Source organism: Phascolarctos cinereus, unplaced genomic scaffold, assembly GCF_003287225.1.
Source record: "Phascolarctos cinereus isolate Bilbo 61053 unplaced genomic scaffold, phaCin_HiC Scaffold_9;HRSCAF=440, whole genome shotgun sequence".
Taxonomy (NCBI): domain Eukaryota; kingdom Metazoa; phylum Chordata; class Mammalia; order Diprotodontia; family Phascolarctidae; genus Phascolarctos; species Phascolarctos cinereus.
In genome coordinates, this window is record NW_027556402.1 from 131,738,626 (window position 1) to 131,760,927 (window position 22,302).

The window sequence follows — 22,302 nt, forward strand, 5'->3', positions numbered from 1 at the left end:
CATTTTTCCTTACTTTAAGCCAAAATCTGCTTCATTTCAACTTCCATCCAGTGCTCTTAGTTCTGTTTTCTTGAGTCAAGTAGTACAAGTTTAATCTAAAAGGCAATAGGATACACTGGCTAGAGTATTGCATTTAGAGTCAGGAAGACCTCAGACATTTGTGGTCCTGAGCAAGCCACTTAACCTCTCTGGGCCTCAGTTTCCTCATTTGTAAAATTAGGGAATTGAACTCAATGATCTCTAAGATCCCATCAAGCACAAAATCAATGATTTTTGTTGTTGTTGTTCAGTCATTTCAGTCATGTCTGACTCTTTGTGACCCCATTTGGGGTTTTCTTGGCAAAGATAGTGGAGTGGTTTGCCATTTCCTTCTCCAGCTCTTTTTACAGATGAGGAAACTGAGACAAATAGGGTTAAGTGATTTGCCCAGGGTCACATGGCTGACAAGTGTCTGAAGACAAATTTCAACTCAGGTCTTCCTGACTCCAGGCCCTGTACTCTATCTACTGAGCCACCTGCTATAAAAAAAAGTCAATGATACTATGAAATCTATGTTCCCATAATAATCCCTTTTCCACATTAAGCTTCTTCAAATACTTTAAGATGTCCATCATTCTCACCCCCCTCTCCCATCTTCTCTTCTCTAGACTGAACCTCAATAGTTCCTTCAGTTGATCCTTATACAGTAAGGTCCGGAAGCCACTCACCAACTTGATTGTCTTCCTTGGGATACTCTCCAGCTTGTCTGTTCCCTTCCTAAAATGTGGTGCTGAGAACTATATGTACTCTGATGAATCAAGGTACAGCAATATTATTTCCTTCTTGGAAATAATTCTGGACATTATGTCTCTCTACATAGTGTAGGATGGTATTAGCTTTTTGGCTGGCACATCATGCTAACACATGTATGGACACATACTGAGTTGCAATTCAATAAAACCTGAAGAACTTTTTCAGATCAATTATCTGTCCTATCTCATACCTGTCAAGATGATTTTTTTTTAAATCCAAATGTAGGATTTTTAATTTATTGCTATTCAATTTCATCTTATTAGATGTGTCTCAGCATTCCAGCCTGTCAATATTTTTTTCAATCCTGATTGTCATACAATGTGTATCCATGCCAACTCTATGTGATCTACAAAAATGCCTTGAATGCCTTCATCCAAATCTATGATAAAATATTAAATAGGACAGGGCTAAGGACAGGTTCTTAGGATACGCTATTCTCCAGAGACCGACTAGTTGACAATAAGCCATTAACGAATACTTTTTAGGTGCACCTATTCAATCAGTTCTGAATACACTTGATTGTATTATTATACAGCTCCACACCTCTCTATCTCATCCACAAATACATCATGAGAGACTTTAAGGGTTTTATGTTAAATATGAATGCTTTTAAAAACTACCGTCATTTTCCAAAACTAATAGAACTCTTTATTGTATTATAGTACAAAAAGTATCATTGAACAAAACAAACCAACACGATAATGTCTCTCATTTTATACCTATAATTCACCACTTCTCGACCAAGGTGACAGACATCCATTTCTTCATTAATTCTCTGGAGCCAAAATTGATCTTGCAGTATGTGAATTTTGATGCATTGTAGAGGCATGTTCTTTTGTGTTATGGTGGTCATTGTGTACATTGTTCTCTTGGGTCTGCTTACTTTGCTCTTGATCAGTACAAATGAGTGAGTCATCAGTTTCCTCTGAATTTTTCTTTTAATGCTTTATTGATGGTATTTTATTTTTTATACAGCCTTTTCCAATGATGACTCTCCCACTCCCATAGAACTAACTTGTAACAGAATAAGTACAGCCAAGAAAGAAAAATGCCTTGTCTAAAAAAATAACTTAAAGAAAACTAGATAGTCAAAAAGCTGCTGGTGAGAAAGGCAGGCATTACAGCCATTGGGAAGAGTCAGTATAAAAGCAGGGAAAAGGAAGATGGAATGTCATGAAGGAGCAACAATAAGATGACCAGTTTGGTTGAATGGTAGTGAAAGGAAGTAGTGTACAACTAGATCAGAAGGGCAAGTTGGGGCCACGTTTTTAATTCCAAACAGAAGTTTACATTTGATGCTAAAGTTATTAGAAAGTCATTTGAATTTATTGAGTAAGGTAATAACATGGTCAGTCCTATACTTAAGGAAAATCATTTTGATAGCTGTGTGAAGGAGGCATTGGAAAGGGGAGAGACTGGAAACAATATGAGCAAATTGCAGTAGTTTGAGTGGAAGATGAGGTTCTGAACTAGGACTGTGGCAATGTAAGTGGAGAGAGGGGAAGTATATGAGAGATTTAGAAACAAAATATATAATACTTGGCAACTCTTTGAATATGATTATTCTTTGGTAGAGAAAACAAAAGTCAAATTAGATTTGAGTAGTTTTACCTTGTCTCTGACACCTATTATCTTTATGCTGCCCACTCCATAGCACTGCTTCTCTTGTATTTTTTTCCCACTTTTGCTTTAAAAAAAAACAACCTTTTTTTTTTGTTTGCCATAGCATTTATTACTACCTTCATCTCATTCCTATCTTCAAAGCTCCTCATGTTATTCTAACAGGACTATGCCTTGCTTTTGTATTGGTCTTACATTATGTCTTTGGTTTCCTTTTCTATGTATTTTTTTTTTAAATCTAAGTTGCATATGAGTTCTGTGTGAAACCATGTCAGGGTACTTAGCCTTCTAGAACTTTTCATCATTGAAATTATTACTGTATCTTCATTCTTGAAAATTTCCCATCTTTCCTGGGTTGACTTCCTTCGTAGAATTTTAGGCTATCTAAAGCTTCTCTGAATGCTTTGAAATTTGCTCTTCTGAAATAGGTTCATGTCAGACTGTGCTTGGTTTTCTTCTTGTCTATCACCTATTTAGAGGATGCATTTTCCTCTAAAGTTTTCATAATTTATGCTTCAAAAACCTAGGTCCTTCCAATTAGACAGAATCAAGTCCTCAACAGCAATTCTCTTCATCACTTCCAACAGCTTTTGAAAGATGAATGTATTCCAAAATGCTCATAGATCTGTAATCACATTAGTATAGACAGCAGCTCTAATGCTTTAGATCACAACTTACTACCCATCTTATGTGACTCTTCACCTTTCTTTTCATGGATTTGCTACTGGGGGTTTAACCAACATATGGGGACTTTCCTCTTGTTCTTTTGACATTGCATGGATACCAATGGAATACAAGATTGTAAACTGGCCAAAAATGACTCATCCATCTTTTTTCAGTTATACATGTCTCTGATAGCAACTTTTTCATAGTTTCTCCTGCATAATTCCCCATTTGTAATGCATTGAGGTTGTTAAGCCCATTATGCTCATAAATTTATTTATACCCAAAGATACTGAGTCAAGCAATAATTAAGTTAAACTTATTGTAACTCTTAAATTTCTCCCTTTTTTCTTTCCCTTTTTCACCCATACTCTTTATCTTATTGATTCCCTCCAACCACTTAATCTCTCTTCTTTTTTCATATGCACATTTAGTAACATGCATCTTCTACCCCATAAGTATATAGCAGAACTTAAGGATATACATGAAACCAGAAGAAGGTAGTAGAGGCTAAAAGGTATCTTTGCTAAGCCAATAAAGGATTAATTTGGAGAGTTCTGCAGTTGGGCGGAATGGTAAATAGTGGGTATCGAATAAATACTTTTGATTTATACTTACATTACTTTTGATTTATGTGAAAGACTAGTCCTATAAATAAATGAATCTGTGGTCCTATGTAGCAATATAATAGAGTGGTATAACCACAGTTGTGTCTGCCCTTCATTCTCAAAGAGGACCATGAGATCAGGAAGATGATGACATGACTTGCAATTGATTTTGATTTGAGTAAGGGAGGGCTGTGCAAGGTCACCAGTCTCACTTTCTCTTCCAAAGCCATCTGGGTCCAGTGGCCAGATATCAATTAGGATGACTGGAGATGGCTCAGAATTCAGCGGGAGTCCCTGGCCCTTTTAAGCTAAGGTCATTTCAGATTCTCACTTTGAGTGAGGCAATGCCCTTTCAGTGAATAGGCCTCTTTAAGAAGTGAGTCAATTAAATTAAATTTAAAATTAAAAAAAAAAATCAAACCAAGAGGGGAAGACCCTCAGGGTTGCTGGCCAAAAGAGAAACACTTACTATTTACATTCACTCTGATACACAAGGGCCCTAATATCTAGCCACTGGACCCAGATAGCTCTGGAGGAGAAAGTGAGGCTGGTGACCCTGAACAGCCATTCCTCACTCAAATCAAAGTCAATTGAAAGTCATGTCATCATCACCCTGATGCCATGGTCCTCTTCAAGAACAAAGGACAAACACAACCTGTGAATAGTCCAAGCTGCCTAAATGGGGACCAGCTGGCCAGTTCCAGTTGGGTAACTCAGCTCATCTTTCCTCTTCCTTTCCCTTGCCTTTTCCGTCTCCCTCTCCCTCATCATCTCCCTCAGTGTTCTATCCAAAGTAAGGTAAATTTTCACGTCCAAAACCTACCTAGTTAATTTGGGGTTTACTGACTGGATTTCTCTCTCGAAGACCATGCCTTAAACCCAATTCACTCTAGATCTCATTGATTAAACAATAGGTCCCTGCCCAAGCACCACTTAGTGATCATTTTTTGGGCCTTCCTGGATCAGAGTGAACTGTTTCTCTTTTGGCCAGCAACCCTGAGGGTCTTCTCCTCCCAGTAGGGGCCATCCCTTGACTCACTTCTTAAAGAAGCCTATTCACTGAATGGGCATTGCCTCACTCAAAGTGAAAACCTGAAATGACCTTAGCTTAAAAGGGCCAGGGTCTCCCAGTGCATCATGGGCCATTTCCAGTCATTCTAATGGATATCTGGCCACTGGAGGTGACTCTGGAGGAAAAAGTGAGGTTGGTAATCTTGCACAGCCCTCCCTCACTCAAATCAAAGTCAATTGCAAGTCATGTCATCATCTCCCTGATCTCATGGTCCTCTTCAAGAATAAAGGATAACCACAGTAGGAGAAACATAGAAGGGTGATCATAAGACTGAGAACTGGAAGAGAACTTAGAGATCATTTGCTCTATCCCCTCCAGACACACACACACACACACACACACACACAACATACACACACACGCATTATTTATGAGGAAAGAGTCTCTGAAAGATAACATAACTCATTCAAGGTCTCCCAGGTAATAAATAGCAAGGCCATGATTTTTACCCAGGTTCCCTGACTACCAGTCTAGTACTTTCTTCACTATGCTTTGTAGATATAATGACTAGGAGAGGGAGAGGGGAACACAGTACAGAGGTGCCAGACCTGGAGTGATCACTGCTCTCACTTTATTCAGCCATTCAATCAAGTGGAAATACCTTAAGTCACACCATTACTCTAGTACTTTTTTCCCCTCCGATAATGAACTCAGAAATTTCCCTGTCTTTCCATGCTATACTTCCTCTACTCTTACAAAATCCATTCATTGTCTTCATTGTGACCCATTTCTGTCTATCAAGACTGGCTCCCTGAGTTAACAATGTCAATGTTTTGCTTAACTTCTATAAAGAATGGATCTCCATTCTCTGCCTCCATTTCCTAACCTCTGTCACTGTTTTAGCCCCTGCCACACCACCCATTCTTGCCACTTGTCTCTTTTCTTTCTTCAGCGTCTGCAGTGACCACATAAAATGAGATATTTGTACAGCATTTTGCAAATCTTTCCATCCAACTTACAAATGTTAGCTATTATTCCAATCACTAGATAAAATTATCTTTCCTCATTTCCTGTGTTCTTTTACTCCTTCATGATATTTGAAAAATTACCTATTTCATCCATGTTTTCTCCTCCATGGCTCTCTTCTCAGGCTTCTTCTCTTTCTCTCCTCTACATTCTCCCTACGATTCAGCCAAATTGAGTTATTCATCATTCCCTGAACATACCGTATAGCTTACTGCCTAAACGCTTTCACTCACACCATTCCCTACATCTATAGTGCCTTTTTCACCCACTGTCTCCACCTATTGAAATCTTACCCACTTTTCAAGACCTAGGGAAAATGTCTCCTGCTCTACAATATTTGCCTTGGTTCTCTCAAATAGAAATTATCCTTCTCTCCTCGGAAATTTCATGGTACTTTGTTTACATGCCCAAATATATACATTTTCTTTTGTATTTTTTGCTATTTGTGCACATATGTAAGTAGATAGCTCCCAACCTGAAAGTATACTCCTTTACCAGAAAATCAGGGGGTGCCTATTCTGTGCTCAACTCCACCACTTTCCATCCAATTTTATCTTTAATAAGAGCAAGTTGTCTTCCCACATGACACAATCTCCACTCTGAACTTGCTTGAAGGGTAGAATTTTTTGTCCTTGTCTCCAGTTATTTGGTCTTCAAGTAACCAGCTATAGGAAGAGCTAGTTCTTGCTCTGATTTCATGAGATATTGCTGAATTTGAGTTATAATTCTTATCACAATCAATAGATGTCCCAAGGCTGGCCTTCCTGAAAGAGTTGGTGGTAATGTGTACTTAAAAGCGAATAATAATAGCAGCTAGCATTTAATTAACATGGGAAGATTTACAAAGCACTTAACGTACATTATCTTCTTTGATCTTTTCAACAAGTCTACAAGGACTTATTATGTGCCAGACATGGTTCCCTATGAAGTAGATGTGACTATTATACCCATTTACCAATGAGGAAATTTAGACTGGGAGAAGTTAAGTGACTTGCTTAGTGTCACGCGAGTAGTAAATATCTGAGAGAGGATTCATATTCAGGTCTTTCTCACTCCACGTTCAACACTCAAGCCATTGTATGACCTAGCTGCCTATGAATGTCAGTCTGAGGACAGAGTGATCCAGGTCCTGGGAAGCTCTTACATTCAACCAAACAAAGAAGTATTGTAAAGCTTAGGTGTTGCAATGGCTAAGTGGATATCCAGGTTACTGATAGAAGTCCTGTCAAAAGGGTGTGCACTGAAAAGGAGGCCCAGCTACATTATGAGGAGTCTGAATGTAGCTGTTTGTTATTACAACAAGATTCCAGAGATAGCCTCCATCCCAAAGAGGTAACTCAGTTCCTGTCAGAATGTACAATACATGGGCTAGTGAGTCATCTAACAAGCTCAGCCCTAAGGTACCAGATTACAAAATTTAAGTCTAAATCAGAAAGAGGGATGAAACAGAGAATAGCAAATAGCTCATAAACCAAAAGGACAACAAATACCTGTTGAAAAGAAATTTGGAAGAGCCAGCATTTGGAAGAGCCAGTCTCTTAGACACTATCACAAATTACAGGACAATATTTTATGTACTATGCTGAGCATTATTGAAACTGAACCATGCTTGTGGTTCATGTATGTCTAATGACATATATAAAATACTTTTTAAAATATAAAGGGTAGACTAGTGTAAAGTATTTCCCTCTTCCTCAACCAGTCAGACAATAAGTATTCATTGGGGCAGCTAGGTGGCACAGTGGATAGAGCTCCGCCCCTGGAGTCAGGAGGACCCAGGTTCAAATCTGACCTCAAGCACTTGATATTTAATAAGTGACTGGGCAAGTTACTTAACTCTAATTGCCTCATCAAAAAAAAAAAGTATTCATTAAATACCTACCGTGTGCCAGACACTGCCCTAAGTGCTAGGGATACAAAGCAAGATAAAACACAGTTCCTCTCATCAAGAAGCTCACAGTCTAATGGGGAAGACAACATACAAACGACTAAATGCAAACAAGACATATATATGTATGTGTGTATATGTATATATATGATAAATTGGGAGTAATCTCAGAGGAAAGGCACTAAGACTAAAGAGGACTGGAAAAGGCTTCTTGCTGAAGGTGAGACTCATCTATGGCTTTTCAGAAATAAATGGATAATTCTAGTATCCATGTTTCCAAGTAGCTATGTCAAACCATGAGTATATTCTGATGGACAAGTTCTTCCTAAGTAGAATGAGAAATATGGCAATATTCATTCCTTAACTTCATGATTTCCTCTATTCTAAATCTGCTGAATTTCAGTTCCAGGTAGCTACCACCATCTGATTCCTCTGCTCCATATCCAGGGTTACTGAGCCCTAGTAGAAAAAAATAATGAAATTAAATATTTATAACCCATAAAACTTATGTTGCATAAATAGGTCTATCTTTTTGCTTCACAATTCTTCTACTCTATACTTATTTGCAGCCCATATTATTCCAAACCATTTCCTCTCTTCTCAGAACCCCAGTCATATTCTCATACTCCTCCTCAAAACATACACCTTCACACAGTTGTGCCAATTACCTAGCTTTCTATTTCTTTGAGCTTACTCAGTGGAAATTACCATAACTCCCTTTCTCAGTCCTCAAAGCTTCTCTGCATTATTACCTATACCTCTTCTCTTTCTTGATCCCAAATCCTTGTTAAGGCTAATCCCTCTATTCTTATACTTGCTCTCATTCTTTCTCTTCCTCCTCTAACACTTTTTCTTATGCATCTTCAATCTTTCCCTTGTATTGGCTTATTCCAACGTCCCTAGAAGTATATACCTCAAAGCTCTAAAACAACACAACCTTTTTCAAGAAGCTACCTTAAATAAGGGAATAATGTACAATGAGACTAGGAATATGGTTTGGGGCCAGGTTATAGAGTGCTTTTAAAAGTTCAAAAAGAAGAGTTTATTCTAGAGGTAATGATTGAGCAGTGGAGTGACATGTTTAGAACTGCACCTAAGGAAAATCACTTTGACAGTAGTAGGAAGGATGTACTGAAGTGGAAAATGACTTGAGGCAAAGAGTTCAAATAGTCCCTAATGTTTCTCTTTTTTGTCCTTGTATCTCCAACACCTAGCATACTGCCTGACAACATACTAGGTGTTTAATAAATGTTTGTTGATGGATTGATTAAAAAAAGATCTAGCCCATATAGAGATACAAAATAGATCATTCTCTACATTTGCACCTCTTGCACCATTAGTGAGATAACTTATTAGATAGTCCAAACTGAATGTTCCAGAAACATCTGAAACTCAACTTGTCCAAGTCTATCTCACTTTCCAACAAACTGGAAATGGCTCATCTTGTAGGAATTAAAAAATAATCCTTGCCTTGCTCTTCAATTCATCATTTAATATTCATGGTATATCCCCAGCATATTGGGTATGCTAAAATAAAAAAATGCACAAAGATGCTTCATACCAAAAAAGGCCACTTACTACATATTGAATTAATGGGTTTGTTTTTCTGAACAAGATAAAACAATAAAACATAGTCCTTACCCTCAAAGACAGAAGACAGTCTAATAGAGGGGGTGATCAAAGGGATACAAAATAGCTATTATTATATAATACATATGATTCATATATAATATAAAATGAAACATAAATGTATAAGAAAAGTACTAATAAAATGGAATAAAAACTTATAGGAGGAAGAGATTACTTCTTATGAAAGGGATCAGGAAAACTTTTATAGGAAATAAGTTTTAGAGCTATTTCTTGAAGATTGAGTAGGACTTGAAGAACCTTCTAAATATAAAGAAAGATGTAAGAAATTTTCAGGGCATAGTGAGAAGTAAAGTTTGGCACATAATACATAGATGATAGTAGTGTGATGTCCATAAAGGCAAATTAGAGTTCGATTATAGAAGGGTTTGAATACCAGGCTAACCCTAACCCTCTGACTCTTTTGTTAGTAATGAAGAGGTTTAAAAAAATGAAGAGGTGAGTAATTAAACTTGCCCTTTTGAAAGTAAGGGTCTAGGGCAAATGATCAAATGAGTTAATATATGTAAAATACTTTGCAAACCTTAAATTGCTGTGCAAATGCTATCTAATATTGTTATTGAAGGTAAAGGTGAATTCGGTATAAAAGCTAGTGCAATGGTGTAATTTAATTTAATAAAACTGGAATTTTCTTTCTCACTTGTACAAATATCACTTAGGCAATTTCAATTAAGAACAAAAGCAATACTTTTGCCTCTTCTTTTATTAGAATTACTTGGCATTTATATGGCATTTTCACCTTACAATGTACCTTCAGTCATTTTAAAGAGATTTTTATTATATTTTCTTAGGTTTATGTCCAAGATTTATATATTTTCTTAGATTGTCTTAAATTTATGTATTCTACTTCTATGTTTGCAGACATCCTTTCATTTTCTATATTCCTAAGTTTAATTGTATTTTCCCTAGCTTTGGATTATTCATTTGATTGCACCAATGAATAGTGTGCAATTACAATACTTTTTTATTTAGGAATTTTAGGTAGAAAATAAATGCCTGGTAAAAAAAATCATGAAACACTAAACATAACAATGTAATACATAGTTTTGTCTAATTTCATAGCTGTTGTATCCACATACATTTATGGAATAGAGAAGCAAAAAAAAATGTTGCTAACTGTAATGCACATTAAAAATTGGGTTGTGTGTTTCAGCAAAATGGGACTATTTACCCTTCCCTTAACAAGCTATACTTTCCTATCCATATACCTTTACTCATTATTTCTTCCACCTGAAATGCCCTTCTTCATTCTCCAATTTTTTTGAAATCCTACACATTTTACAAGGTCCAGATCAAATATAACTTCCTCCATAAGGCCTTTTCTGATTTCCCCAAGCACCAAATGTGTCATCTCTCTTTATAATACTATGAATATATCATTTGTAGTACTTAGCACATTCTACTAATCCTCCATTTTTAAATGCCTGCTGGACATCTCCATAAGGATGTTACTGAAGTGGCTCAAATTTATTATGTCCTACCATCTTCCTATTGTCTTCTCCCTTCCTAACTTCTCTGTCTATTAGTGATGCCACTGTACTCCAAGTCACTTGTCCCTGAAATGTCAGAGTCATCTTTAATTCCTTCCTCTTCCATTCTACTGGGGTGATATAAGATACATGTGGAAAGGTACACACAAGTAATACAAAGTGTTCATATGTAGAAATTAAATATAAAGAAAATCGAAAGAGAATGCCCTAACAAGTAGCAGAGATCAAGAAAGGTGATAGCATAAGAGGTAACTTCCAAGCTAAGCCCTGAAAGGAGTCCAGAATTACAAAAACAAGAGAAGGAAGAACATTTCAATATGGAAGCATGGAAGTGGAAGATTCACTGTCACAAATGGGAACAGCAAGAAGGCTAGTTGGATGGAATAAAGAGTGCTTGAAGGGTAGGAATGTGAAATAAATATGAAAAGATCAAAGCTGGAGATGTCATGAAGGACTTTAAAGGGAATTGTGTTTTATTTCATAGACAATGATGAGAATCAAAGATTATTGAGCTTGTAGTGACATGGTCAAACCTGTGTTTTAGAATTATAAATTTAATAGCTGTGTAGACTATGGATTGAAATGAGAAGAGGATAGATGTAGAGAGACCAGTCAAATAGCAACTTTAGTAGTCCAAAAAAGCAATGATTAGGACCTTAACTAGGAAATGAACAAAAAGGGATAGAGGAGAGAGAGAGATTGTGAACATAGAATCAGCAAGACTTCCCAACTGATTGGCTACATGGGGGTAGGGAAGAGTGAAGAGGCAAGGATTATTCCAAAATTATGAACCTAAGTGACTGGAGAGGTACTAGTGGACTCCATAAAAAGAGAGAAGTTAGGAGGAAAGGTAGATTTAATGTGAAAAATAGAGTTCTGCTTTAGACATGTTAAGTTTGAGATGCATATCAGATATCCAGGCAGAGATGTCCAGATAACATTTAGTGAAATGGCACTAGAGATCAGGAAAGAGGTATGGTTAAATATGGTCAGCTACCCACAGTAGCTGATAAACTCAACAACAAAAAAGATATATAGGGAAGAAAAAAGAACAGGGCCAAGAACCTGAGCATAGAGAGCAAGACTCAAATGATGAGTCAACAAAAAAGCCTGAGAAGTAATCACAGCACATTATCGTGATGATCCAGGAAAGAGAAAGTATCTTAAATATGTAAGTGGTCACCAATGTCCAAAAAGCCAAAGAGGGATCAAGAAGAATGAGATCTCAGCAAAGTTTGTTGGATGTCGCAGTTAAGAGAGTATTGAGAACCCTGGAGAGAGTGGTTTCAGCAGACATGATTGTAGGTACGCAAAATATGTAAGCAATTTGCCCACAATATAATAACATGGTTCTATGGTGGTAACATAGGACCCCAGGTTCAAGAGGGTTCAGGAGTGAATATGAGTTGAGGAAGTGGAGGCATTGGGTATAGAATTTTTTTTCCTTATAAGTTTGGCTGTAAAAGGGAAGACAGAGAGAGAGAGAGAGAGAGAGAGAGAGAGGACAAATGAAAGGGATGGTAAGGTAAACAAATGAATAGATGGCACAGAGTACAGTAGTGTTTTGTACATATTATAAATTAACCCAAACCTAAAATAAAGTAAGCAAATACCCACCCTTTCAAGAATATGAAAATCAAGTCCATTAGTCTTAATCCTATTTTTAAAAGTCTGTCTTCACTGACTTCAAAATTGAAAATTACATTCACTTCCATCTAGAAAACATCAACCAGCCTGAAAATACCAGTTTAGGAATGATTTTCTGCCACGTGATGACAAGGTTAAAAACAATCATTTTTGCCATAACCTAAGAATTGCAGAGGCTTTATAAATTCTGCAGAATTCTAAAGAGATGCATGAGCAGAATCTATTCTCTATCTGAAATTTCATATTGCTATTGTTTATATAACATCTGACATCTGCTAATTTTTAAAAATTCACCTCCTTTAAATTTGCTAGTTTTTTGTCTTTGCTAACATAATTTCTTAACTTGATTGAGAAGATAGAGGCATAACAGAATTAATAGGATGACAAGACTGGGTTGATCTGACCTAGACTGTGTCAAAGTAGTGCCAAAATAATCTATTAAAAAGTCAAATAGTTCCGTCAATCAACCACTGTTTTGTCTACCTGACAAAAGCTGACAACTTTTTTTTTCTATTAAATTGGCAGAATATTGTAGCCTCCTGTAATTGGACATATACTGTGATCCTCTTGCTACTGGCTAAAATAAGGTGCCATGATCATTCTTTTGAGCATCCACATTCTATGACATGCCCTATGAAAAAAGTGAAAAACTAGTAATTGTCTCAGTTTCCTCTCTAGTTTTGGCAAAGTTTTCTCTGTCTGGGCCAATATAGAATTGCTGTTTTCATCAACCCAAATTAGGACTTCATATATATAATGAAACCACAGTGCATTTGACTTCTCACCTTTGACAGAACTGCTTAAACCACTATCCCTAAGATTCCAGGTAACTCATATTGTTGGAGCTAGGCAATGAATCAAAGAACACAATTCAATTCAACAAGTAGTTATTAAGAGCTTACCATATGCCAAGCACTGTGTTAGGCTCTGGGACACAAAAACAACAAAAGAAGTTCCTGCCCTCAAAAAGCTGACATTCCCTGAGAGAAAAGGCTGCTTTGGACCCCCAACTACTGCAAAAAAAATGCTTCAGATCTCATACAGAGAGCCCACAAATTTCTCTCCCCTAACTATCTCTCAGGATGAACTTCAATCTTCCCTCAATATTCATCTTAAGTTGAATTCACCTATGTAGAAGGGCAGCTAGGTGGCACAGCGGATAAAGTGGTGGGCCTGGACTCAAGAAGCAAATCACTTACTAGCTGTGTAACTGTGGGCAAGCCATTAACCCTGTTTGCGTCAGTTTCCTCATCTACAAAATGAACTGGAGAAAGAAATGCCAAACCACTCTAGTATCTTTGCCAAGAAAACTCCAAAGGGAGTCACGAAGAGTTGGACACAACTGAAATGACTAAACAACAACACATATAATGTGGGGTGAGGAGGAAAAAGTTTAAATAAATAGAATAATTTGCTATAGCACATATCCCAGTGAATGCCTCTGGGTCTTAGTTCTATCATGTATGAAATGAGGAGATTAGACTAGTATCTTGTTAATTATGATTTATAAAACATTATCATTTATACATCACAAATGAAGAAACAGATACTAAGAAGTTATAGGTCCTACCTAAAGTCATTTTTTGAGTTATACTAGTGGAGGACAACAGAAAACAAGGAAGAGGAAGAAACTGAGAAAAGAAAAGGCCCAGAGTCATCATAGGACATGTTTTCTTTCTATTGACAATTTTTTTTTTGTTCATCCAGATGAATGATACCTTCAAAGCATCAAATTTAGGAAGACAATTCATCAGAGCCTACGTTGTAAGAATTCGGTGAGTAGCATTGCTTTCGAGTAGAGAAGATACATTCAGTCAAAAATATTCATTATTATGGTGCCATTAGAATGCAAACTCTGGCAGATCCTACCAAGCTAGATGAGTCTTGATTAAGGTCCAACAAGGAGCCATGTGCCTATAAGCTGAGAACTAATGGAGCTAAATCTCTAGAGGTTTAAATCACCAGGTTAGCCAAAAGATGATGAATTTTTCTTTAGCCACCATAACTGTCCAAGCCATCTAGGAAAGTATGGGCTGCAATCTATGCTGCAAGAAAAATTAGCTTATATTTATGTAGCTCTTTAAGGATTAGATCTTGAATTTCATTTAATCTGACATAATAATATAATAGGGTGGACAGTTTAAAGTTTAATTATCTCTACTTCACAGATAAAGGAACTGAGAGGCTAGTATTATACATTTGTTAAGTGGCAAGTTGGGACTTTTTTAACACAGGTTCTCTGACTCTAAATCCTATGCTTTTTCCACTACATAAATATAAGAATCCAGTCTGTACAAATCATTGTCATAGTTAGTATTATATATCAGTAAAACAGGCAGTTACTCAGTCTATAAGAAACAATAAATTTGAAGAATTCAGAGAAGCATGAGCCTCTCTTCTTTCCTTACTGAGGCAGTGAACTATGAATGTTTTACATATACTGTCAGACTGTTGATATGTTGATTAGTTTTGTTAAATCTTTTTTTTTTCTTTTTTCTTCTTTGTTACAAGGTTTGGCTTAATGGGTGAGTTGGGGGAAGAAATGTATTAGGAAATGAAGCTGATGTAAAAACAAAAGCTATCAGTACAACTAAAAAAAAAAGAAATACTAAGTTACATGCCTATGAAGTGTGGTTTAAAGAGCACTAATAAAGGTCCCCCTCTTCCCTATATTTACCCTTTCCTTTCTCTTCCCCGTTGTTTCAGTCACTAGGCCTCAAAATACTCGCGCTTCTTTGTGCTAAAATACAAGCGTTTGAGGTATCACATTAAGTCAAGGGCTCTTAACCTAGGGTCCACAGATGTCCAAGGGGTCTGTAGATATGATTTCAAGAAGTCTGTGAACTTGCCTGGAGAAAAAATTACACATTTAATTTTTCTAATTGAAATTCAGCATTCCTTCAGTTATGAATGTTGGCAGCAAGCAATTATTCTGAGAATTATGGACCAGACTACCAAAGGAGTCCATGACTCAAAAAAAGTTAAGGATCTCTGAATTAGGTCATTGTTTACAATTATTAAAACAATTAGTTCTTCACATTAGCCATCCAATGGTAGATCCCTGAGGGAACTGGATTAGATACAGTTCAGCTGTGACTGGGTACAGAGAGATGGCATCACGAAAAGTCTAGACAGATTATGTATGCTAGCTAAAAGAGCAGGCCTGAGTAGTTAGGTAGCGACTAAAGAATACCAGATTTAGGAAGGAGCTGGAGGAGAAAGAAATACCCAAAGGAAAGAAACCTCTGCCTGGCTATGTATCACAAGCTTGCCTGGTGGACCTAAGTAGAAGGGAGTAGTATTATGGCAGGTCTGGAAAGAAAGAGGTGAGAATTATTATTATAACTTAGTTCGCTTTAGATTATTACAACCTTTAACAGTTAAATATTTATTTATGGTAAAGAATTTACATCATTTTATTTGAAAAGATGAATTGAGCTAAAACAGGATATTCCATTATAAATTGGGAGCCACAAAAAAAAAAAGGTAAGAAGGTATTCTGAGGAAAGCCCCTAGCACTTTGAGTGGGAAGACATGGACTTTGGTGGGAGGATATAGGCAAGTCACACAGCTATAGGAAGGGTAAACATGAATGTGTTCTTTTTTGTTTTGTTTTGTTTTCTGGCAGTTGGGGTTAAGTGACTTGCCCAGGGTCACACAGCTAGTGTCAAGTGTTTGGTCTGAAGCCGGATTTGAACTCAAGTCCTCCTGACTTCAGGGCCAGTGCTCTATCCTCTGCGCCACCTAGCTGCCCCATGAATGTGTTCTGATCTGCATGATTGAAGGGAAGAGCCACATTATGGAAATCATAGATCCACTACAGGACATCCACATTTGTACAGCACAGAGTTTTTAAAATATTTATTCCTATTCCACAATAGATTTTTTTTAAAATAAAATCTCAAGAATTTCCATTTGTAGCTAGATTTAACCATCAATCACCATAAAATACTTATTCAATGCCAGGCACTGTGTAAGGTGCTAGGCATACAAATCCAAAGCATGAAACAATCCTTGTTCTCAAAGAACATATATCCTAATGGAGGAGATAACAAGTAGCTATGGAAATATAGACATTATAGCTTAAGTATAAAGTAAATAAAGACAAATATACACAAAATAGTTAAAAAAAAAACAACACAAGGCAGTCTGGTAGTTAGGGCAACTAGCCTGATAGTACTTGAAATATGTCTTAAAACTACAGGCCTAGCTATCCAAGAGTGACTTGGGCTTTTGGGCAACCCAGATCGGAACTATAGCTTCATGAGCAGATTATTTTCAAAGATTTTCAAAGTATGCTGTTTGGTCACACAGCAAGTGATTAATTGTGATATTCTATTACCTGGTCAAACAATATTGCATGAATGTGAACTGAAAGGAAGCTCCTTAAGTGAATCTGTCCAATTTGTGTTTGGAGGCAATATGGAGTAACACAAACAATACTGGATAAGGAATCTTAAGCACCTGGGTTAGATCACAGCTTTATGACCTTGGGCAAATTACTTCAATTCTCAGTCAAACAATTTCTCCTTCTATAAAATGAGGAGGCTAGGTAGACAGGGCACCACGTTGGGAGTTCTGAAGACCTGAGTTCAAATCCAGCCACAGATACTTATTAGCTGTGTGGAGAAGTCACTCAACTTCAGTTTCCTCACTTCAGTTCCCTCATCTGTAAAACAGGAATAATAATAATAGCACCTACCTGTCAGGGCTATTGTGAGGATCAAATGATATGATAATTGTAAAGTGCTTAGCACAGAGCCTAGCATATAGATGTTAGCTGTTATTATGATATAAACTCTAAAGTTGCTTTCAACCCTACTTTGTTGTAAATGGATAAATGTATGATGATGGTGGTGGTGGTGGTGGTGGTGGTAGTGGTGATTATATCTAGCATTTACACTTTAAGGTTTGCAAAGCACTTTACAAATTTTATCTCCTCATATTTTCACAACTACCCTGGGAGGTTCTATTATTATTCCCATTTTGTAGATGAGGAAACAGAAGCAGACTGGCTAAAGAATTTGCCCAAGGTCATCTGTGCAGTTGGAGAGTGGATTTGGATTCAGATTTTTATGCTCTGTGATCTATGGTCCTGGTCTAGCGCTCTATGAAAATAAGAACCTGTAGAGAAACAACAGTCAGAAATGACAATAATGACTCATTTCCTGATCTACTTGCATGGTTTATAGGCAGGGTGATCAAGGTGTGATAGCAACTGTTCTCCTGAAGTTTCAGTTCCCACGTGGTACGAATGGGGCATCAATGAAGAATAGGATCGAGCAGATTTTAAATCAGTTGCAGAATAATGTTGGGACTATGACAATCAATATTTTGCCTGAACAAGTTCAATGTAAGTATCCTTTTACGTTCTATATTGTAAGTTTTTAATTACACAATATGTCTGTCTTTTGGATTCTAGTTGGTGAAACTGAGATCCCTAAAATGGATGTTTTATTTACTAATAAATGCTAAGTTGACTGACTTTCAATAAATGCTGATTAATTTTAAATAAATCCTATTAAATTTAGTGGTGAGAAGCAGATTTAGGGATTCAGGAAGCCTTGGGTTCAAGTTCAGCCTCTGATATACTGTCTCTCAGTGACCCAGCCAACTTGCAAAGATCTTAAGTTTCAAAACAATTATCTACTCTCAGTAGAAGTGTTTACATCACTTACATTTATAGCATTATAACTCCAAACCCAGTCCTCCAAAAAAAAAAATCATTGGTAAGATTTATGTTGCTGACTTAATAATCTGCTAACATAAATGTGATTCTGAAATACAGCATCACAAATAGCAAAATTTATTCAGAAAATATACTATAAAAGCAAGTTATACATAAATTTAATTATAATTTAATGGATGATTCTCACAGAAAATGGTACTTTTGTTTGTTTTTTTGAAGAGGAGCTTTGAAAAATAACTTCAAAAGGCTAAAGCAACATAAATGATAGTAATGGAATTAATATTAATCTGTTTGTGATATATTTCCTTCAATGCCAAAGAATTTAGATAAGAGTCTGCTGTTTATACAGATCATGCATCAAGGAACCAATAAACATTCCCAAATGATATCAATATTATTTCATTAATAACATTCTTTTAATTATTTTTGTCTAATGGACAAGACAATCGGTGCTTGAGTTCAAATCACAGAAAATATATACACAACAGACGCTTAGTTATAGAATGTAGCAAGATTTGTTGCAGGAATACAGACACAAAAAAATCCCAACTAGCATCTCCATCAGCAGTGAGCACTGTTCAGTGTAAACCCTGGACCAGGACCTCAACTAGCTATGTATTACCTTGGCCCCCAAATTCCTGATTCCTGGGGACATACAAAAAACATCTATAACAACTAGGAAAGCCCAGGCAGCAAGAGGAATAATAATACAGACCATAGCTTCCCCTCAGGGAAGAGTCTTTTTCCCCTCCCTCAGGGATTGGGTAGAAAAGTTTCGATAGATTTTTTCCCACTTCCCATGACAGTGCAACAATATCTTGGAATCCATGACTCTGAGTTGGAAATTCGTCATTATTTTAAGGGAAATTTTCCTAAGCCTTAATAGAGGAGAGTAGTGAGTTATTAGCCTATGAATTTACTCAGGCAGATCCAATCCTATACTGACTTTATTTACAGTCCCCTCTGTGGGATAGGCACATCCTGCAAGTCTTACGTTTTGTTTTTATGTTTAGCTTTATATTTTCCAGGAAATAGTCTTACGTACTTCCTACTCTATCCACTTCTGAGATAAGTGTATGAGAAACATTACTGTTTTACCCCAGCTCTGGGTTTCATCTGTTCCCTCATCTGTAAAAGGAAGAGGTGGGGCTAGATAGCTTTTGAGGTCCCTTCTAGCTCCCATGATCCATGGCCAACCCCTGTCTGGGACGAAGAATGGCATGATATACAATGCTTCTCTTTCTTAGGCAGAGCTTACATTCTGTTAATTCACAACAACACATTTTTTGGTTTATGCCCCAATCCAGCTGCCCAGTATGAATCAAGACAGCAGCCTAGTACAATTCGTCCTCCTAGGGATCATTGCACATGGTGGACATAGGCCTCATACTGAGTAAGCACAGGGACACTAAGCTCAGGATAGCGACTTCTCAGAGACTCACCAATCATTACTGCCACAAGTGATTGGAATTAACAGGTGCAACCTTGTGGGCACTTCTCGCCCTAGTAAACCTACTAGAGTGGCAAGTAACAAAGGAAAGCAGGTCAGGTTGACATCGGGCAGTGTCTTATGTGTGACTATGGACATCAGCGGATCTCTCAGCTTACCTCAGAGCTCAGAATGCTAAAGTTTATGCTGACTAAGCTGACGTGAGTTACCATTTCAGGGCTAGCGAGATTGGACTGTGGGGCTGATGAGTTACACCTGATCCTGCATATCTTTCAATAAACACCTCTAGACTTACAACTGTAAGCTTCTCTCATGTTACTTCCAGCTCCTCATAGCTCGTGTCCAACACTCATCATCTGGACCATCAGGCTTGTATGTTAAGCTTGCCTAAATGATATTCAAAAAAGGGGGAAGGCAAGAGTTGAAGGGAGAAAAGCCAATTCCTGGAAAACAGGAACTGAAGCAGAAAAGCAAAATATCGTAGAGCTTATGGTACTATTTTATAGGAAATTAAGGGAGTTATTGTAAGATTTGCACCCTTCAAAGTTGATTTACGGGCCAATAATATAATTACTGTCTATGACACCTATCCTTACCAGTCAGTGCCTTGTAAATAGAGAGAAAATCCTTAGACTTGTAAATACATTTCATTTTGGTGTGGAATTCTGCATATCCAAATCAGTTACTTTCCTCAGCTTCCCAAGGTAAGCCCAAGGGTATCATCTTTACTGAGATGAAGCTTTGGGTACTTCTAAATCATTTAGTCAGACAGGTAGCAGATATCTCACCAGGTGTCTCCAAGGGGCCCTGAACTGCCCAAAGAAATCTCTTTCTCCTAAGCCCCAAGCGAATCTAAAATTCAAAGGGAATTGAAAATCAACCTATCCATTAAGAAGCTAGATGTTATAGGAAGAAAAACACCTGCCAACTTGATTTATTTAATCAACTATGTTCTACACATTATTTCCAAACTTGTGAGTCAGTCTATTTGTTACACCCCAACGATAATCATTGGCATGACCCTGCAGAGTCTGTTTAAAAGAAAAAAAGTAAGCAGAACTCTGTGAAAGTGTCAAAGCCTTGTTTATTTGTTTAACTTCTTTTTTTCTTTTTATATCAGCTATTCCTGCCGAGACTGCACAAGATATTTTAATCAGAGGTAAGTCTAAAAAAAAGCTATTTGCTTGAAGAGATTTAACCAAATATAAAGAATGGAAGTTGTATAATTAACAATAGATAGAGAGATTTGTCCAATATACTTTGCAAAGGTCTTCCCACCTGCATTTTAATCTAACTCTATGACTCTCTATATGGGTGGGCCTAAATGATATTTTGATATTTACTGACACTTTTTCTATAGTTTCTCTTACTACCCAGAGTAGCTTTTTTTTTTTTGGTAGCTTGTAGCTAATCACAATATATATGATACTTCAATACTTTAATGTCCTGAGGCTTTATCACCATGGGTATACCCTCTCTCCATGTAGCTCCTAACCAATTTCCACATTTTAGTAATTAGTCTTCAGGGGATTCTATGGCCCCAAAATCATTATATGAAGACCAAACCTTTAGTGATAAGCCTACTTAGCTATGCTGGTACTCAGTCAACAGACAGAAAGGATGATGTCTTTCCAGCTTTAGGCTGGTAAAGCTAGACAGAAGATTACATTCTTCTGGCATAATCTTCAAGACCCCAGAGTCACTTTTACAACATAAATGGGGACTTTAATACATCGATATTTTGATACTTCAATAAAGATTATGGGGCAACTAGGTGGTGTAATAGATGGAGCATTGGACTTGAAGTCAGGAAGACTTGAGTTCAAATCCTGCCTAGAACATTTTGTAGCCCTGTGATCTGAGCAAGTAATTTAACCTCTGTCTGCTTCAATTTCCTCATCTATCAAATGAGAATAATAATAGCTCTTACTTTCCAGGATTGTTGAGGACAAAATGAAATGTTTATAAAGTGTTTTGTGAACCTTAAAGCTCTCCACAAATGCTAGTGATGAAATGATGATGATGATGATGATGATGCTCTTTATTATCTTAGTGTGGTCATTCCCTCTGATGATGCAGATTGCAACCAACTAATACCTTCTCATCCTATGAGATGTTTTTCTATGTCCTCCCCTAACACTTCTGTGGGTAGAGGACAACCAATGTGCTTGGGCCTCCCTCCAGATTTTTGATATTATGAGGGTACCAATGGAAAACATGAGCTATCTATAGATATCTATATATCTTTCACTGTATCTATAGATATCTATTATATCTTTCACTCCTGCCATAGGACTGGCCTACCTACAGAGAAAGCTAGGTGATGCAGTAAATAGGGCACTGGGCCTAGAATCAAGAAGACCTCGGTTCAAATCCAGGCTTAGACACTTATGCTGTTATTTCTAGTGCCTTAGTATGTGATCCTGGGCAAGTGATCTAATCTCTGTCTCCCTCAATTTCTTCAATTGTAAGATAAGGATAATAGCACCGATTTCCCACAGCTGTTGTAAGGATCAAATGAGATAACATCTGTACAGCACTTTATGTAGTGCCTGGCACATGGTCGGTACTTAATAATGCTTCCTTCCTTCTTTCCTCTCACTCATATATCTCTTTAAGGACATCTTCAACACTACTTTTATTACACAATTCTTTATTCATAATGGGCTCCAGGCTACTTATACCTGCCTTACATTTCTCCATTGTCTTATAGATGAACTCCAACTTTAAGCCTTTGGAGCCTGGAATTCCATGCTTTGCAACCATGCAG

The 22,302-nt window shown here is 37.1% G+C and overlaps 1 protein-coding gene across 1 annotated transcript in view; it reads left to right on the forward strand.

Annotated features, from left to right (window-relative positions):
• TMPRSS11D (transmembrane serine protease 11D) overlaps positions 1-22,302 on the forward strand; it is a 53,307-nt gene that overhangs the window by 17,557 nt on the left and 13,448 nt on the right. The window contains exons 4-6 of the mRNA XM_078148857.1: positions 14,101-14,168; positions 17,586-17,746; positions 20,653-20,691. Coding sequence (XP_078004983.1) covers positions 14,101-14,168; positions 17,586-17,746; positions 20,653-20,691 — 268 coding nt within the window. The remainder of the gene's footprint in view (positions 1-14,100; positions 14,169-17,585; positions 17,747-20,652; positions 20,692-22,302) is intronic.